Source organism: Neodiprion lecontei, chromosome 4, assembly GCF_021901455.1.
Source record: "Neodiprion lecontei isolate iyNeoLeco1 chromosome 4, iyNeoLeco1.1, whole genome shotgun sequence".
NCBI classification, from domain to species: Eukaryota; Metazoa; Arthropoda; class Insecta; order Hymenoptera; family Diprionidae; genus Neodiprion; species Neodiprion lecontei.
This window is the reverse complement of record NC_060263.1, coordinates 41,777,599-41,797,122: the sequence shown is the minus strand read 5'-3', so window position 1 is coordinate 41,797,122 and position 19,524 is coordinate 41,777,599. Positions and strand designations below refer to the sequence as shown.

General features: G+C 36.5%; 1 protein-coding gene and 1 non-coding gene across 4 annotated transcripts; both read left to right on the top strand.

The window, feature by feature from the left end:
- Positions 1-3,488: 3,488 nt before the first annotated feature.
- LOC107219834 (polypeptide N-acetylgalactosaminyltransferase 35A) lies at positions 3,489-11,047 on the top strand. Of its 3 annotated transcripts, none has more exons than XM_015658290.2 (7): positions 3,489-3,973; positions 4,460-4,811; positions 6,479-7,160; positions 7,713-7,830; positions 8,023-8,511; positions 8,608-8,739; positions 9,538-11,047. In XM_015658290.2, exons 2-7 carry the CDS (start codon positions 4,460-4,462, stop codon positions 9,697-9,699), a joined length of 1,935 nt encoding a protein of 644 aa, XP_015513776.1. In that variant the 5' UTR covers positions 3,489-3,973; the 3' UTR covers positions 9,700-11,047. The 3 variants fall into 3 exon arrangements, with proteins under 3 accessions (XP_015513776.1, XP_046594682.1, XP_015513696.1); XM_046738726.1 differs by having other exon boundaries at positions 3,489-4,099; XM_015658210.2 differs by having other exon boundaries at positions 3,489-4,149.
- A 1,806-nt stretch (positions 11,048-12,853) lies between these two features.
- On the top strand, positions 12,854-12,926 carry Trnav-uac. Its single transcript has one exon. It is a non-coding gene; the product is annotated as a tRNA-Val (tRNA).
- Positions 12,927-19,524: the final 6,598 nt, after the last annotated feature.

The window sequence follows — 19,524 nt, the reverse complement described above, 5'->3', positions numbered from 1 at the left end:
ACATGTTCCTCAATTTCCAAATTTCCTTAATTTTTTGGTATTCAAATCGATTCTTAACAATTTTGCGCACAGGTGGGATTTCTTTAATTATTTTTTCCCTAAACCTGAGGATATTTCCTATCTGAGATCACTGTCAATAGGCGAGATTCCGGAAATCATTAATTACCTTTTTTTCTAATTAAAAAGAAAATCACATAAGGCCACTAAGAGCTCGAAATGAAAATCTGAAAAAATTAGAGATGGTTTTTTGTATTCGAAGCCATTAACGTAAAAAATCCGTTTAACGACCATCCCAATAGATATACATTGTATGTTGGGCATTCCACGTCAAATTTGCAACCCATGTACCTCAACCTCTTCGCTTTTGATAATTGTTTGGTATGATGTTGCAACCACGGTTTCAATCGACTTAAAACAGTGTCGGAATTTTTTTTGCAGATTTCTTTAGCCACCACTGAAATAGAAAAAAATTGTAAAACCAATTCTGAAAAAGCTTCTTTTAAAATTCTGAAGAAATTCAAACTAATTTTATAATTAAGAATATTATTTGTAAGTACGACACGATAACGTGATCTCAACATCTACTACTTTTCCAGCAAGTTTTTTTTCTCATGCCGGAATTGGAGTTTCTATTTATTTATTCGGTCATAAATTTCTCTATTATTAATGGATTTCAATTTTTCTGAAATCTAGAGGAATGCCAGAAGGCCTGAATATAGTTCATACCATTTCATTCTTTTTTTTCAAGTTATTCAAAGATCCAAGAAAACTAAAAACTTGCGAAAACTATAGTAAATGTAGAGATCCCGTTATCGTGTCGTGCTTAAGAATCATATTTTTAATTATAAAATCAGTGTGAATTTTTTCAGAATTTTGAAAGAAGCGTTTTCGGAATTGGTTTTTCAATTTTTTTCTATTTCAGTGGTGGCTAAAGAAATCTGCAAAAAAAATTCCGACACTGTTTTAAGTCGATTGAAACCGTGGCTGCAACATCATACCAAACAATTATCAAAAGCGAAGAGGGTGAGGTACATGGGTTGCAAATTTGACGTGGAATGCCCAACATACAATGTATATCTATTGGGATGGTCGTTAAACGGATTTTTTACGTTAATGGCTTCGAATACAAAAAACCATCTCTAATTTTTTCAGATTTTCATTTCGAGCTCTTAGTGGCCTTATGTGATTTTCTTTTTAATTAGAAAAAAAGGTAATTAATGATTTCCGGAATCTCGCCTATTGACAGTGATCTCAGATAGGAAATATCCTCAGGTTTAGGGAAAAAATAATTAAAGAAATCCCACCTGTGCGCAAAATTGTTAAGAATCGATTTGAATACCAAAAAATTAAGGAAATTTGGAAATTGAGGAACATGTTTTCCCAAAAAAAAAAAAAGTTAAAACGATCGAAAATGTGTACTACATTCTTGGGCACTAGAATGGAATTCCCCACACATTTTCTTCCTATACAATTAAAAATAAAAAAGTTTGACAATTCAAGGAAAATTAAATAAAGTATAAAATACTACAGGTCCTTCCCTTTTTTTCTCTTTTTAATCTATAAAGTAAATAGACGAGCGTCAAACCTGCCGGTTTTTGCATGCATGTAAAATAATTATGTAATTCACTTACCATCTTGATACCTCGAGAGCTGCTGGCATTAAACTGAACACTGTGAAGCCTCTTAACTGGCTGCCAATATCAGAAAAGGAGAGGGGTCCATACATTGTTGCTACTGAAATAATTTTGTCGTTCCGATCTCGCATCTCTCAAAATTCTTAAGAAATGCTCGTCAAGACTGATATAAAATGGGCGTTTTTTTTTTAATAAGGAAAAGTTTTGACAGTAATGGAAAATAGAGATTACTAAAAACAAATGTATTGTTTTTTAATAACACCGGCCCAATTAAATTTTAAAAGGCTTATGGTTGAATAAACTTCAGATTTGGGTTTAGCGGACCAAAATGCATAAAAATCATACTTGGTCTATACTTCCATAAATTTTTTTCTTACCAAAACTGCTAATTTTTGGCTATTTTTATGGTTTTTTGCAATTTACTCAAAATTTTGAGGGTGTACGGGCAAAACTGACTTCAGATTCGGATTCAGTGCGTCAAAATACATAAAGATAGGTAGGTCCGGTCAAAAGTACAGACCTCTTTTTTTTTATTTTTGTGGACCGGTGTTATTAAAAAACAATACATTTGTTTTTAGTAATCTCTATTTTTCATTACTGTCAAAACTTTTCCTTATTAAAAAAGAGGCGCCAAAAACGGGGAATAAATCGATTCACACTCGGAATTTTATTGTTTCAATTATTTGTTCTCTTCTGGATTACCCCCACTACAAAAAGGGTGGGTTCAGTAAAACAAAAAGCAAAAGGAAAGAAGGAAAAAATCGACCGGCTCTGGAAATTTTCTTTCTTTCATTTGTTTTTTCTCTCCGAAAATACAAAAACAAAAGCCGGGATTGAATTTAAAAAAAAAAAAAAAAAAAAGAGTGAACTGCGATCGAACCCGTGTCCCGCATCACTCCATCCTCATTTTTTTTTTTTTTTTTTTTGAGAAAGAAACCATATTTATTTAGATGAACAATAAATGTACAATATTTACAATGTTACACTTGTAATTATCTTAGCTTATGTAACTCCGGCTTAAATTTTAAGCTCAATCTAACATTTTGTTTTACATTAAGTGGTTAACTTATTTTTTAGTGTTTTGTTTAAGACTTGAATACAGTATTATAGCAAAGGCAGCAGTAATTAACTTAAATACAGGAAAACTTCGCGCAAAAACCTGTGATTGAAAATTCATCCTCATGTGGTATCCACTCAGCCACACCACAGCTACGTCCGTGAGCGCGCGTTTGCTCGGTATGTTTATGGAGCTTGCTTGGAATTCGCTGATGCTTCTCTGGAAGATTCAGTTCGAGAAAAAAAAAAATTTCCCCCAACCACTTGCCCATTGCACATTTTGCATAAATGTTATCGAGCTGGCTTCGTATATTTTTCCATAGACTGCGTGCACAAATATTCGAGAATACCAGGCGTCACATATTTTCATATCAATAAAAAAATAATATGTATTAAAAAAAAAAAAAAAAAGTATTCGGACTGGGAATAGTCAACTAATTTGGTTCAGCGTCCGCTAATTGATTCCAAGATTTATCAAATCTGGAGATACTTTTATTCGCTGACATTCATAACTGAAACAAAAAAAAATCCCAATTCTTGCATTCCTGGAAACATCTGTGCGAGCGGGGACAAGGATGCGATTGGCAACCACTTGCTCGAGCAGCCGAGTGTATCTATATATACACGATTGTGGGCCACCTTCGGTGCATGGCCGCTTGATGTCAGGTCGGAAATGGGCCACCTTCGGTGCGTGGCCGCCTAGGTGTCACGTCGACGCTCCAACTTAGCTGGTATCACGAAAAGCCGAGCGTTGGAGATCTCCCTACTCATCTCTGGTCGACCTCTACTTGAAGTGAACTGACATGGTTTAAGGAACCGACCATAGACTTATAAAGATAGACTGAGCACTCTTATGAGCCGCTTGAATCAAACATTTAAAGGACAGAAATATGCCGGGAGTACTCCTTTCTCTCTCTGACGACATTTGCGGCGGGCATCGCGGCGGTAGAGGAGAATGAGGCGAAATCATACTCCTAATATTTACAGCTGTTCCACTTCCACTGCTCCGTTGTCTCCCACCATGACGCCGATTGAAAAGAGAGAGCAGTACTCCCGGCATATCTCTGTCCTTTATATGTAATTGTCAGTGCCTCTTATAGGAGCGCTCATTCTATCTTTATAAGTCTATGATCTAACCTCTATACTTCTGACGGTTTCTACTGTTTGCTACTGTAGCAACAAAAATATGGCCGGCCATCCGCGTTTGTCTGTTGGCTTGATCATCAAACTAAGTGACCAAACAACGGTATTCACGTAATTGGACGTGATATATTTCATCCAAGGTGGGTTGCTAAGTATTTGCTTACTGTTTACGAACCATCGAATCGGTACACATATCGTACAAGAAAGAATTGCTGGTATTGTTATTGGAAGCATCGTTGGAAGATCATAGTTACCAGTGTGATATGGTATGGAGAGACAAATATTTTTGTTTACATGCCTTCTTTTTCCCAAATAGGTAAAATACTTTCGAATCTTCAACTATAATTTCTTGGAAAATTTTCAGATAGTTAAATATTATCATTTCATCTCTATGACAATATCGAAACACGCCTAAATTTACAAGAACAGCTGATTTCGATACTTATCAATAATTATTACTGCTGCAAGCACACATTAGTTTAGGTTTTATTTTGAAGACATCGAGCTGGATCGAATCACTTGAAATTTGCCTCATCATTAAAGACGATAGATATACTTTCAGTTATAATTTCAATTTCTTATTGTATTGTAGACTAACTAACTATCACTTTTACTACATTTTACAGATGATTTCGACCAGATATTTTTCATTCATTTCTGGTATAGTGATAACTTCTGTGACATGGACCTTCAGCTTGTACTTATATTCGAGATTGTCGCAAAACGCAAATACAGCGAGTCCTACGATCTATGTGCCAGACTTTTCTCAACCTCTAAAGGAATCTGTGTTCGACCAAAGGTCGAATGATCAACCCGAGGCAATTTACATACAGAATGTCAAAGATAAAATTCATAGGCACCAAGTCAGTGGTAAAGATCCGTATAATTACAAAGCTCATAATGACTTTCAAAATAGTAACAAATTGCTACAACAATTGCAACCGGTCCCAGTGAAGCCAGCAGTCACCGTGGGAGGAGGTAATAAATTCAACAGTACTTTAACATTGACCACAGATTAGTTTTATTTATAATGGATTGTTATCAATTGGTCCTTACTGGCAGGGAATGTTTCTCAATTTCCCAATGAACATATGAGTGATATATCTGATACAATTACATATATAGTTACATTATTTAGGTTCTCAGAGGTACCAAAAATACATTCCTGAGTTGTTTGCCTGCAAAGACAGATTTTCGTACTAGTAATTTTCAATATTCATGAAGTACATCTTTAAAATAATTGTTTTTTAATATAAGAAGCTGTGCATGGTTGGATCACAAAAAAATCACTCAGGCATGAACTCATTTGCTTGGTTTAATTAACTGATTATATGTTTCTACATAGGTCTAAGCTGATACATCGCTCTGTTATATAGTTATTATTTATTCAAAGGCATATCTTGTAGAAACATTTCAGCCCTTCTGCAACCTTAAGTTCTTGAAACGCTTAAAAATTCCAATAATAAGTAAATGGGTAATTCCAGTAAATATTCAATCATAATTTTGCTATTCTCTAAAAACAAATCAGGTTTCTCTTACACTGTAAGAAGTTATGAAACTTGAGGTACATTTGCATTTCATGTTGCTGATTTCGAATTTTCGACAAAACTGAATTCTTGCTTAGGTCTCACTTAAGTGAGATCCAATTAATCGTTCGAAAAATCAGGAATTGGAATCGTCAGCAAACTTCTTGTATTCACAAATTCCAAAAATATCTATTTGCAGTAAAATGAGATTAGTGAAAGTATTGCCTCCTTTTTTTTTTTTTTTTGTTTTTCCTTCATTTACACTGTATTTTTTCTTAAGTTTGATATGTCAGATACATATGTATATATCTTCTGAACAGTGAGGTATACAAAAAAATTGTAAGAGAACTTTTTTTGTAGAGAATTCAATTTCCTACGATAATATGAGTTGCGCGTATCATAATGACTTTTTGTTGAAGAGTTATAAAATTCATAAAAAAAAAAGACATCTACCTTAAACTGATCAAACCGTAACCTTCAATAACTTCTGAACAGTGAGGTATACAAAAAAATTGTACGAAACCTTTTTTTGTAGAAAATTCAATTTCCTACGAAAATGTACTTTTTTTTTTTTATACACAGTAGATATCGAGATATGGAGTTTTCTTCCTCGCCATAAGAAAAAAATAGAAAACTGCGAGGCGGAGGACCCTCCTATTAAAATTAAGAGCTCATACTCGGAGAGAATGTTTTTGAGGTCTCTACCAACCAAGTTTTCGGAGTACAAAGTGAAAAAAAAAATAGTCGATTTTTTTGGCCCACCCTAATATATACATGTATTATATATATATTATATATATATTTTTTCATTATATATATATATATATATATATTTTACATTTTTTTATTTATAATAAATTGTAGTTCTGAGAAGGGCCCCCCCCCTCACTAGGGCCGAAACTTAAGAAGTTTGTTTTATTTCAAACGTTTGACCGACGACACTGAATAACTTTGTTAACAATTCCCAATGGTCGAGAACTTTCTTCATTGCCTTCAGTGTAACTGTGAAAAAACAAATAATAAATAAATCAACAAATAAAAGATGTCACCTGAATCAATTTGCTAGGACATTGAGAAACATTCCTTGTCAGGATGATTTTTAACTTTTCCATGTTTCAGGGCTCGATGAAATTGGCATGGTAAAAAATTTTGAGGAGCAACAGAAAAGAGATGAAGGGTACAAGAATTACGCATTTAACGTGCTAGTATCTGATCAGCTGAGCTTGCATAGAGAAATACCTGACACACGTCACAAACTTTGTCAATCTTTGGTATATGACAAATCATTGCCAAATACCAGCGTGGTGATATGCTTCTACAATGAGCACTACATGACACTTCTGAGATCTGTACATTCAGTGTTTGATCAAACTCCTCATGATTTACTGCACGAAATTATTTTGGTAAATGATTGGAGCGACGATGACACTCTGCATGTCAAATTAGATACATATATTAACGAGAACTTTGAGAAGAAAGTAAAACTGTACAAAACTAATCGAAGAGAAGGTTTAATAAGGGCAAGAATGTACGGGGCAAAAAGAGCAACTGGACAAGTGTTGATATTCTTAGACAGTCATATTGAAGTTAACAAAATGTGGGTTGAGCCACTGCTCTCTAGAATCGCTCAATCAAAAACCATTGTCCCGATGCCCGTGATAGATATTATAAATGCTGATACCTTCCAATATACTGGAAGTCCCTTAGTTAGGGGTGGGTTCAACTGGGGATTACACTTCAAATGGGACAACCTGCCTATTGGAACCTTGGTTCATGACGAGGATTTTGTTAAGCCAATAAAGTACGCAGTATTCTTGAATAATTGTCAACTTTTCATGAATGGTTTCAACAAATCTTGTTATACCAAACTGTTCGTGAATCAGTTTATTCAAAAAAAGTATAAAGGTCCTGTATGTTTATGAACACAAGTCAAGGCTTCCGATGCTAATTATGATTTAAGAAACTTCTGCACTGAAAATGATTGATCAAGTCCCAGAATGAAAATTCATCGTATGTCAAGGACTGACTTGTATTCTGAATAATGTAGTAATAGTCATCCATTGAGGTGTTCTAAGTACTCAAAGTCAATATTTTGTTACTAGCCACCGTCTTTGTGCATTATCTGAGAAATCTCATAGAGGCAATTCTGTCGAAGGCTTTCAAAATTTGCCTTGCTTACAGTGGGATATGTTTGAATACGCGAATGTGTGTCAGGAAACATTTTATAGAATTGCGGGAAAATGATGGCAAGTGATCAAGATTTGACTGAACAGTAATCCGTTTTCTGCCCCCATAAATATCGTACTTTATGAGCGTATTCAATGAGACTTATCTAGAATTTTTATTTTTAAAGATCACCAACCATGGCTGGTGGATTATTTGCAATGGATCGCGAATATTTCGCGCATCTAGGAGAGTATGACTCCGGTATGGATATATGGGGAGGTGAAAACTTAGAAATATCATTTAGGGTAAGCAAGGCGTTACAAGTTTTCTATTGCTATCGAATCGTTTGCTAATGATATATGTGATAATTTAATGTGAACATGTGTATGTCATTGAATTTGATTATGATTCATTGTAACCTCCCTGGTGAAGTGAAAGATGATTTGAGTGCTCTACCCATTATTATTATCATTATTATTACTATTTTTTTCTCATAGATATGGATGTGCGGAGGTACAATAGAGCTAATCCCATGTTCACGAGTCGGACATGTGTTTCGAAGACGTCGACCCTACGGTGGGGACGACCAGCATGATACCATGTTGAAAAACTCGTTGCGAGTTGCTCATGTGTGGATGGATAAATACAAGGATTACTTTTTGAAAGATGTTAAAAATATTGATTATGGTGACATTTCGAAACGTGTTGCACTACGGGAAAGCTTGAAGTGTCGAGACTTTTCTTGGTACTTGGAAACAGTTTACCCAGAGTTAACATTGCCAGACGATACAGAGAAACACTTGAAAGATAAATTGGCAAAAGTTAATCAGATACAAATGCAGCCATGGCATTTAAGAAAGAGAAATTACACCGACCAGTATCAAATTAGACTGGCTGGCTCCGCTCTTTGTATTCGAAGTGAGAAGGACATTAAGACAAGGGGATCAAAGTTGATATTAACACCATGTCTGCGAACCAAATCGCAGGTACATATAATATGAAAGATTGCAAATTAAATCAGAGTACGCTGGAACGTTAACAAAGAAGTACGTTATGTGAACTAATGCTCTTCATTTTTATAGATGTGGTATGAGACAGATAAACACGAATTAGTACTCGGTCAAATGTTGTGTCTAGAAGGGAACGAAAAATGGCCAAGACTCGGAAAGTGTCACGAAATGGGTGGAAACCAGGCATGGCATCACAAAGGGACCGTAAGTTCATGTGGAAAATCAACATTTAACATAATGTGCTCATGACTTCTTAAATATGAATATCAGGGCTTGTATGGTTAACGTATTAGATTTCGAATCAAGTGAAAATTACAAGGATTACAAGCATTTGGTTATACAAAGCTATATTCCATTTATTTGCGATAGTTACTTGTATGTATGATATGTATATACTTACTACCTACGTGGTAGAACAGTATTTAGAAGCAATACTCCATCGGTATATCAATACCAAAATCAAAATCATCAAAAATCAGGGTATCAAAAAAATAGACCGTGACAATCATTTAATTGATTCGTGATAACTGCCATGAGCGCTTGGCATCTCATACGATGAATAATCAGCCGTGGCCATCAGTCCGTTCCTTAGGCTGTCTCCGTTGTTTGTTCCATTATTGACGAGTTGATTTGTGTGAAAATCAAACACGTAGCACCAAATAATCGCACAGCTTACTGATATTTCAACAAACGGAAAAGCATCAAAGCATGCTCTTGCATGCTCAAGACTTACGTATAAACGTGAATAAATGAAGCATTTTCTTACGCAAAATTCTTTTGCAAACTGTGCAGACATAACATACAGACTAAACGCCTTTGAAGGTGTTCCAGCAAATATTGTCATTTCTTCTCACGTCTCAAATGTATTCTTCATAGCTTGCAGTTTTAAAATGTCTGTTATATCTCATCTGTTCTCTGACATTTGTTATTTAAACCTCTTGAAATACACACAGTCTTGAAAGCAAGGTGATAATACTTGGGATAAATGTTTCGAACTTTTAGAAACGTATACCAATATACAATATGGCAGCTGGTACCTGTTTGGGAGTACTTAGTAACAGTACAAATGCACTGGTAACAATGAACCTGTGTACAAAGCCTGATGTATCATTGATAAGCTGGGATTTGGTTCGATCTACGTTAGCTGGACGAATGGATAGATGACGCGGACAAGAGAATCGCAAGAATAAACATAGACCGGATGAGGATTGGCTAGGAAGAAAGTGGTGAAGAAACTTGTGCTTCGGGACGAGAATGTAATCAAGCATGCCACTACACACAGATGTGATGCCGCATTATAACATATTATTTAAGTAAAGCTACTTATCACGGATATACGCATTGTACATACTCGCACAAGCTGATTGTTATATCAATGGTGGCGAGACGCTGGAGCAGTTCGTTTACGAGCAGAGGCTCGATACCTATGCTTGCGTAAGTATGCATCTTCCTAAGAAGGTACATTGTACGACTGGTGTGTACCGCTGATGAAGAATTACGTGCAATAGTGATATTTTATTCAAGATTTGATGCATATCTGTCTATACATAGAGTGTACCACTTCACAGCGCTTACGAACAATGCGAAAAATTCGACAGCAAATCAATCAAATGTACCTCACCTATCGTTTGGAGTGGCGACAAACCGTAGTAACTAGGAAAAAAGGACGATTTAAGAAATTCTCGGAAGTCTAAGAAAGTGATAGATTACGCCGATCCACAGCCATAACGTATTTCATTGAAAGTATCCCATAGAGTGTTTTCAACATACATATCAGCCTGCGTATGCTATTTCTACGCAACACATTCCAATATTTCGTAAAGTTCACCCAAAATATATACAAATTCCAACTGTTTTCCAACAAAATTGATTTCCTGAACGAAGGCTAGAGAGACGTAGAGTTTTGTTAACGGGATCACGTAGTTACAGACGATATCGGGAAATAGAGTTTTTCGTTCAAGAATCCTTAAGTTCGTAGTATAACTACGCGGAAAAATAAACATGTTGGGCTTACGTGTGGTACGGGAATTACGTGAACGTCGCTTTTTCTTGGAGTAAATGTTACCGTAATTACGGTATTCGAAAACTCGAAAGAACATTCGCGAATGAAATTTGAACATACTGGCAAGCAATCCCCGTAATTTTGACTGCAAAATTAGCGACGCCTATGTCATTCCACTATATATATTTTTCCGTAAGTCTTGGCTGGTATGTGTATACTGGTCGGTAATGGGCGAGAAAATGGAAAATATTTCTGAGAAATAATTCAAATACGCTTATTACGTTCGTTCCAACTAAAAATAGGTCTGCTAGTCGTGTTGATCACGTTAGTATTAATTATGGTCAAGGATCTGACCAAACCGTGTTTGCTACTGATCGTTAATTACAATACAACTGTTCACAAATAATGTGTAGAAATAGTTGCGGTTAGAAAAATGATTTTTTACCTATTAAGTAGTAATTAATTTTGTAAATCAATAAAGTTACGAAAAATAAGACACAATTCAAATAATGATGTTTTTTTCTTATATGTAACACTTTTACTAATTATTACATGCTTGCAAAAGTACAGCCTACCTACAGTACATATTAATAGAAATTATCTAACCGAAAAACTACCATTTTTATCTACCTTATGCGACAAATATTGTACAATTGAAAAATGATTCCAGAGTATGCTGCTCTCCACTGAATTCCAGTCCAGAATTAGCTGTTGCGATGAAACAAAAAAAAAAACAGTCAAAAAGTTACAGAGAAGAAACTTCCGTTGCGCAAATATTTTTAAATTAGTTATATCTTTGAAACCTTCGCGAATGAACTTTGAAGGGAATTGAAAGATGGACAATTATTTATCAGTATATAGAAAGAGTACATTTTTTAAATTATAATCTGGAATGACGTCTTTTCAGAATATCATCGGTTAAAGTACATTATGTAATTTATACGGTACTTAACTATATGTCATAACAATAGGAAATAGAAAGATATTCCAGTAAACGGAAATAAAACAATCAAAGTACGAACTAGAATAACGTTTCATAAAAATGCTAAAGGTGAGTCGATTTGTAACGAACTAATACGATGTTATATTTCCTCGATAATATTCAAATTCCTTTGTCGCAGTAGCTATGCGTCAGGTAATTGGCATATTATACTCGTTATCTACATTTTGTGCATTCCATAAATGGGGACATGTACGTACCTACACTCGTTTTCTCCACGATTTTTTGTAAAATTTTATGATTAGCATTGCAAGTCGTTACTTTTTTCAATCGAACACCAAGTTTGGAATAACCCAAATAGATTTAGTCGTTACTTTCCATGGTGGCGGTTGCGATTTCAAGAAAAGTTTCGGGAGTACCGGGTGATACCGTGCATGTAAATTACCGTATGTAGATAAAGACATGAGAGTGGATTGGAAAATGAGCAAATGGCCACTCTGCTGTGAAAATCATTCGAAAATCAGCCAGTAATCCACGGATAGAGAAACAAGCGCAGGTGTGTACGGTCCTATCGTCTCGTCACTACTTAAATGAACACTCGTTGATATACATACTTGTGTAGGTAACAGGTATCGGTATGCCCGGTAAAAATTTCTACTACCAAGAATTTTTACAATTTTGCATTATTTCGTAGAAAATTGTGAATGTTTGTAATTTATCACAAAAAATTATTCATTTGCTTTAAAAATTATAGTGGCTTGTAGATTTGTTACTGAAAAAATGTACATTTTCATGAAAATCTATAACCTTGTATGAGAAACTGTGCATATTTACAATTTTGCACGAAAACAATTTTTTGTAAAAAATTATACGAAATTTTCCAATTTCCCTAAATATTCGTGGTAATCATTTTCACCAGTCTATGCGCATAATGATTACTTATTCTATAATTTGCTCTATAAGCATAATATGTATAATCGTAGCGCGTACCGAAATATTCTTGCAGTGAAGCGTAGATATTTGTTCATTCTTGTTTGGATAAAATTGTTCCATTTACGTTTTTTGCGTGCTATTCTGCTTGCATACCGTATATCCACAGACGAATCTGTAACCCAAGTCTCGCAAACGCAAGTAATGCGTTTGAACCGTAGAAAATTATCATGATTATGTAGACGCCTGCGCAGTTTTACTGAATCCTAGTCTTACCTGGTCTTTATGGTTGAGTTACTCCGATTTTAGCTTCCTGTTATAGAGCAGCGCAAAACTTAACCCACAATTAAAGCCATGGATGTGTTTAGTTTACAAAGAATGTCTATTTAATATTCTGACGTGTAAGATTTCTAGACAAATTGTAAAAAGCTCATGGAAGAATTCAAGGTTCCGTGGTGTAGCGGTTATCACGTCTGCTTTACACGCAGAAGGTCGCCGGTTCGATCCCGGCCGGAACCACTTATTTTACCAATTTTTTTTCATCTTGTACAGATAATAATAGATCGTCTGTTGCCTCTTACCCGTTCGTATTTTGACAAGTTGTTTCTGGCATCATCGTTGCATAAGAGCTCTAGGTTGATTGAACTTGTTGCGAAACTTGTGTCCTGAGATTAGAGGCCGTTCAAGTATTAGCTAACGCATTTTTTTCAAAATTGTGCATCCCACCGTTCATGGTAACGATAGGTAACGTATGCTTGTTTTGCCTACTACTGTTTTTTAACGTTAGGTAACGCTTTTTGAAAAGTTATTGGCTAATCAATTCATCAACTACGGGAATGACAGAAATGCCATTTACAGTCACATCCTGAACAATTAATTCCTACTTTATTCAATATTAATTATTAATACACATTAGCATGTTCAGTAAAACGTAGATTCGTTATTCGTTTAGTATTAAATACATTGTACATAGGCTTTCTTCTTAAATGCATGCATTATTAACACCCCCGTTTGACAGAACCTTTTTTTGATTATTCTCAAGCAGGCCGTGTGTCGGCTTCGAACACGAACTTGGAATTTTCTACGTCAGCTATAATACTTGCCTGGAATGCCTACAATACTACAGGGTAAATTTGATAAAGTTTCACTGAATTGCCTACCCCTGTTTCAGCGTTAGCGAAACTTGAATGGCCCCGAAGACGTTACTGCGAAATACTTTAATATTGAAACTTGTAAACGGACCCGGTAAAATGTTTTTTCTAACTTCGCGGTGGCGAGTGATTTCGAACAGAGGTTACTTCAATTGTCCCTCTTCAGGGGACATATACACCTTAAAGTATGAAATCGTAGGTCATTTTAGGGTTCTGTACTTCAAAAGGATAAAACGGAACCCTTATAGGATCGCTTCGTTGTCCGTTGGTCAAGGCCTGTTTTCTCAGGAACGGATAAAGGTATCAAGTTAAAATTATTGTCAAATACTAAGGTCTACGGTCCCTCGGAGGTGTGGAAAATTCAAGCTTTCAAGTCGACGCAATCAAAAGACACGGCCATTTATGTTGCATGTTTTGATACTCGCAAACTCAGTCCTCAAAATCTGTAGGGTGCTTCCCGTTGACCTAAAAACATGAAACTTGAAGAGAAGCAAGGTCTCACAGGACAATCGAAGGAAAAAGTTCGAAAATAGTTAATTTGCAGCTATATCACATAAAAAAAAAGAACATGCGTGCAGTTCACACGCGGTAGAAGTGAAACCTTCAGAAACTAAACTGCGAGAGAATGAGGAGAATGCAGTATCAGGAGTGGAATAATTATTCGTTTCGTCGATAGTCGTTTCATTTCGTTAGATCGATAGCAGTTACATTTCGTTACACCGATAGTCGTTTCATTTCATTTAATCTCGTTTCAAATCACTACCGTGCTGAAGAAGTTTTCACCAACGGCGCTACAAAAGTTTTCACTTCAAAAATGAATATGACTTAAACCTGTACGGACCCCTCGGGACGCGAGTCCTACTCGCACTTGTCCAGTTTTTTAAAATATTTTTCCTTGCACATCTCTTTTGGCAAAGTACTTAATCTCATGATATTTTATAGTTGTGAAGCGCTATTCGAAACGTTACTCTCAATTAGCATAGGTCGAAACGACGAGGGAGAACGATACCAAGTACCCTCCAAAGTCAGGGCCATGAAATTCCACTGGTTCCGAAATAATCGCGCACAAACCGAAGAAAATAATAGTCCCGAGAAAAACTTTGTTGAAAAGTGTCCGCGTGTCATTGTCTGTTTTCTGCAGTAGATTTTATAAACTTACAATTAGCCTATCCGGTAAGAAAGAATCTCAATGAAAAAGAATCTGTGTACAGTGTACACAACACTAGCTGTGAACTGAACTCCATGCGGCTGCACCTTCAAGGTAAACAAGAGTCGATTTTTAGCGATATAAGAACAGCGTGACAGGCACGTTATCTGAAGTCGTGTACGCCCGCGATAGCGATCGAGCACGGCACTGCATGCTTTTACTATTCCATAGGTATGCTCCGTTAGCGGAAAATACTTACAGCAATTGACATAATCGTTCCGCATCTTGAATTGTTACGCCGGAGGCGAGTGCCCCCGCTCCCTCCACTCCTAAAATACTTGTGGGCTGTACATGTATAGGTTTCGCGGAAAGTGTGAGTGTAGGAAAAGTGGGACGAAAATCTGATCTCTAAGATGGATATCTGTGAAAAAAGACTCGCGTCACAGGGGCGCGGGAGATGGAGCGGGTGGAGAGAAAGTGTGAGAATCTGCAGTTGCTATCTTGTCGCAGCGGTTGGCGGTTCACACTTCTATAGTCATTTTCTCTGACAAGTGTATATATATGCTGTTGAATCCAGGGCCGCGTGAACGAGCGATCACTGAGAAGGATATTATTATACCAAGAGAAACTGAACGCTGCCGAATTAGAATGTATGGAATTTCAGAACTTCTTTCATCTGCGAACAAGACAAACTTATAGGTGTAAATATAATGTGTTCACATCCACAGTATAAGATTCTGGTAAAACTTTTATCGATATAGGGTGATGCTTTTCTCATAGGCGTGCAACGTCTAACAAATAACTAACTCACATTTTCTAATAACGTAGAATTAGTTTACATTCGTGGAATTAAACGTTGATGAATTTGAATACGCGTGCACGGCCTGTGCATGCAAACCGCATTCACCAAGTGTGATAAATCCTACGCGAGTGTCGACTTTGTTTGGCCTCTGAGATGGGAGCAGAAAATAAACCTTCGTTCAAGGGCACAATAACGCATTTATAGTTTTAGTAATATCAGAAATCGTGATTCTCTTCCCCTTTATTATATACAACGTAAATTACAGGCTGCTACTGGGTTCTTGGACCCGTCCCTGGATTCGTATTATCCGACCCCTAAAAAGGGGATAAAAGGTTTCCCTGTTTAACGAAACAGCAGCTTCGTACCATTAGCCAATGCTTCCACTTCACGCTCTACTCATAATCTACAAGCGGCAACCGAAAGAATTTTCTGCTAAGCGATCTTCGAATCTCTGTTACAGGTGTCATTGGGAGTATAAAAATTTGTAGATAAATGCTTGCCACAGATTCCCGAAGACCTGCAACCATGGTTGACGCCGTCTGCGAGATAGAAAACTTGAAAATTTTTCACACCAGGTCTGACAGTGCGTGACTTGTTACGGATTAGGACGGAAAATCGAAGCATTGGGTGAGCTGCGTACCACAACGATCTCGCCATCATTGATTTCCATTGAATAAGTAACGACAATTCAATGGACATTTCTGCCATTAGAATCATTACCCATAATATACTGGCATAGCGTATAAAGTGGATATACGTAAGCCTATAGGTATACCAGACCTGCTCCGCAGCTGGGTTACGCCATATCTAACCAACCGTGTGAAGCTTCCAGGTGCATTCTCGCTCTTTATGATTCCATAGCGCTTCCACCAAACCCTGCGAAATGCGATACGATTTACGTGACTGACGCGAAGGTTTGAGATACCATTATGATACAGACGGCCACATTGAATACTGCATTTAGCAGCGTAGCCTAGGCATACCTACCTAAATATGTTGCTTCGTTGAAAAAATCGGTATTACCTACAGCCAGAATGTTCTGAAATCGTTTCTTGTCAACGACACAGGACTTAAAGTTTTTATCTGTGAACAAAAGTGTAATCTCTCCAGACCGGAGAAAATGAAAATTGAATAAAATAATAATGCCACAATATTATTTTCCGTATTTAGTATAAACATAAAAAAAAGAAGATCCTTCGCAGTTTTGTTTTACATTCTCAGCTGTTGGTCCTACAGTGTTCCAGATGTCTTTTCTGCATTTCTGGGGGTCGTATCAAGAAAGAAAAAAGCCTTGCAAATCGAATCTGAGACGAAAAGTTTTTCATCCAGCTCGGAAAATTGAAAAAAAAAAACAAAAAAGAAACGGAAAGCTAACCCCTTTGAATTTTACAACACTTTTTTGGCGGATTTCGGAAAATAGTTATAGAAACAATTCACTCGAGCGCTATGTCGAAGTAATTTTACGAGCGAAATCCATTGCCTTCATTGTTAGTCTAAAATTACTGGTGAAAACGGAAAAAATTATTTCCTTTCATCATTAATTTTTTTCAAACGATTAGATTCACGCACGTTTTAAATACTCATGCATCGTGCACTTTTCGAGAGCAATATACACGTTGGACGATAAAATGTCGCAACATTTGGCGTTGCGTCCGACCGCACAACCCTCGCCGCATTCTTGAATGATCAATAACCTTTCCGACTGATTTCGTACAATGTTGCGGTCAAGGATAGGAAGATCTGGCGACAAACAAGAAAAAAAAAAAAGAAGTTGCCTTTGAAACTTTGCACCTTCCAGTTTCTTGCCAAAGTTTGTCGCATTAAAAAAAAATCGCATTTCCGCATGTATGCTTAAAGATTGCAGAAATTGACGAGAAGCACAGGTTTGCAGGGAACACAATACCTACTATACTTCGCAATACTTCGAAATATAGGTATGTGTACAACCTGACCGTTAGTCATTACATAGTTAAAAACTTCGTGGCTCAAAAAGTATACGGAGAATCCAATTGGGAGAATGAATCTGTAGATAAGGAACGGATTGCCCAATCAATACAATGCAGGTGTTTGTTCGGATGGACTCGTAAGATTTTAGAATAAAGTTTCTCTGAGTATAGGGAAGACTGATTTCGAATGTGAAATATCCTTGCTTTGTCCTAGACTATATATATATATATATGTATAATATTATGGTGTTTCAGAAAGTAATAATTTGCGATTTTCCACCATGGCACCCCCTAAAAAGTTTGTTTAGGTTAAAAGAAAGATTACGGCAAAAGGTGAGCGTTTTACGTTATGCGGAAGATCGCGCTCAGTTGAATTTTTACTTTTTTACATTTCTTTGAATATATCGTATCGCGGATACAGTTTTTTCAATGCTTACATCAATCATAATATCAATTTACGATACAAAGATGACTCACACCTGAAAATTAAGTTTCCAGCTTGTATATTGAGGATCTGACGAATTTTTTATTATAAATTCAATCTCATCAAATAGTTATAATTCAAATCGATTTTTTTATTCAGGAGAATGCGATTCGCGGTTGATATATTGCTGTCTTAAGGATGGTGATCTTTCGGTTGAATATAAATGTCAGGAAATAAATAACAATTGAAGTGCTACAACGTGTTTCTTCATAAATTCAAAAATATGTGAAAAAAGGTAAAACATCAAATGAGCGTGATCTTACACGTAACGTAGAACGGTTATTTTTTTACATAATTTTTCGTTCAACCTAAACAAACATTTTGGGGGGTACCGTAGTGGAAAATCGTGAATCATTTTTTCCTGTATCACCATAATATACATGTTTGGTAAGCTGGAAATACGTCTACGTGAAAGCTGAACCAATTACATATATCTGTAGCATTATTACACTTATTGTCAGAGCCGCTGTGTTAGTAAGCTTTGCCGCGGTGAAATGCATTCTGGCATAATGACAAACGGAAGACAATTTACTGTATGTCAGCAACTGGATTACGTATCTTGAAGTCATTTTCGATATTTCATTTATAACCACTTGTGGTGATCATCTAAATAAAAACCGAATGGATTTTAAAACTGAATCAGGCACTCTAGGGGAAATTCTAAAAATCCTTTTTCGGAACGATTGTGTCGTTGATAGATTTAAATTGTAAAGTTTTCGTTTCTGTCGGTGTCACAGGCTAAGAAAAATTTCGTTCACCGTGAAAAATTATCTTTTTTTTATCACTGTGCTAAAACGTATTTCGTCGTTGTAAGGCCTTCTCACACTTTTGTTCTAATCGTAAGCGCAGTGAGGTGTCTTTTTCATAACTGAACAATTTTGAAATTTTATGCATCCCCTACGCGTTATTTTATAATTTTTATAAAAAGGCATTTTCAGCTAGAAAGAAAGTATATCTACTACTTGAAAATAATCAACTTAGCTTATACCGTACGCTTTTCCAGGCTGATATTATACTATCGTTCTACTAGATTGAATAAAAGAGTTTTATCCAAGTTGTCATGCTCTGGAAAATGCAAGATTTTCAGACGAGTGAGTGAAAATTTCGTGCTGTAGTCGGGCAGCCAGGCTTCGACGAGTAGACAGTAGGTATCGTGGTCGAGCAAGACTCGCCCTGAGTATCAAGGGCCATGACCACATAAAACATCGCAAGAACTGAAAAATTTCTTTTTCCATCTAGTCACTGCAGAGTTTTCCATTATTTGCAACGTCGCGATGTGGCGGCGTGGTTGCGCGATGCTCTCCGGCACGTGCATAAAGTAAACTGTGCTTTCATTGTGGAGTGAAAGCATAGCCAACCTATCCAACGTCGACCCCTATTCAGGTGTCTTAAAAATATAGTGGGTACCTACGCAGCACTGTCGCGTTGAAAGTGAAATTTGTAAGCTGTCTCTGCATACGACTGACGGGGTCTCTGCAGGTGTATCTTCTAAATGGACATTCTTGCGTCGGGTTAAAGCTCCGTTCACTTTTTCAAGATTATTGGCAGGGCAGGCGTCCATTCGGGCGAGACATGCGCGCATGCTGC

Excerpts from the sequence above, each read along its gene's own strand:
- LOC107219834 (XM_046738726.1), top strand. Across the intron at positions 7,161-7,712 it reads GATTTTGTTAAGCCAATAAA|ATCACCAACCATGGCTGGTG; the intron begins GTACGCAGTATT and ends TTATTTTTAAAG. Across the intron at positions 8,740-9,537 it reads CATGGCATCACAAAGGGACC|AAACGTATACCAATATACAA; the intron begins GTAAGTTCATGT and ends TCGAACTTTTAG.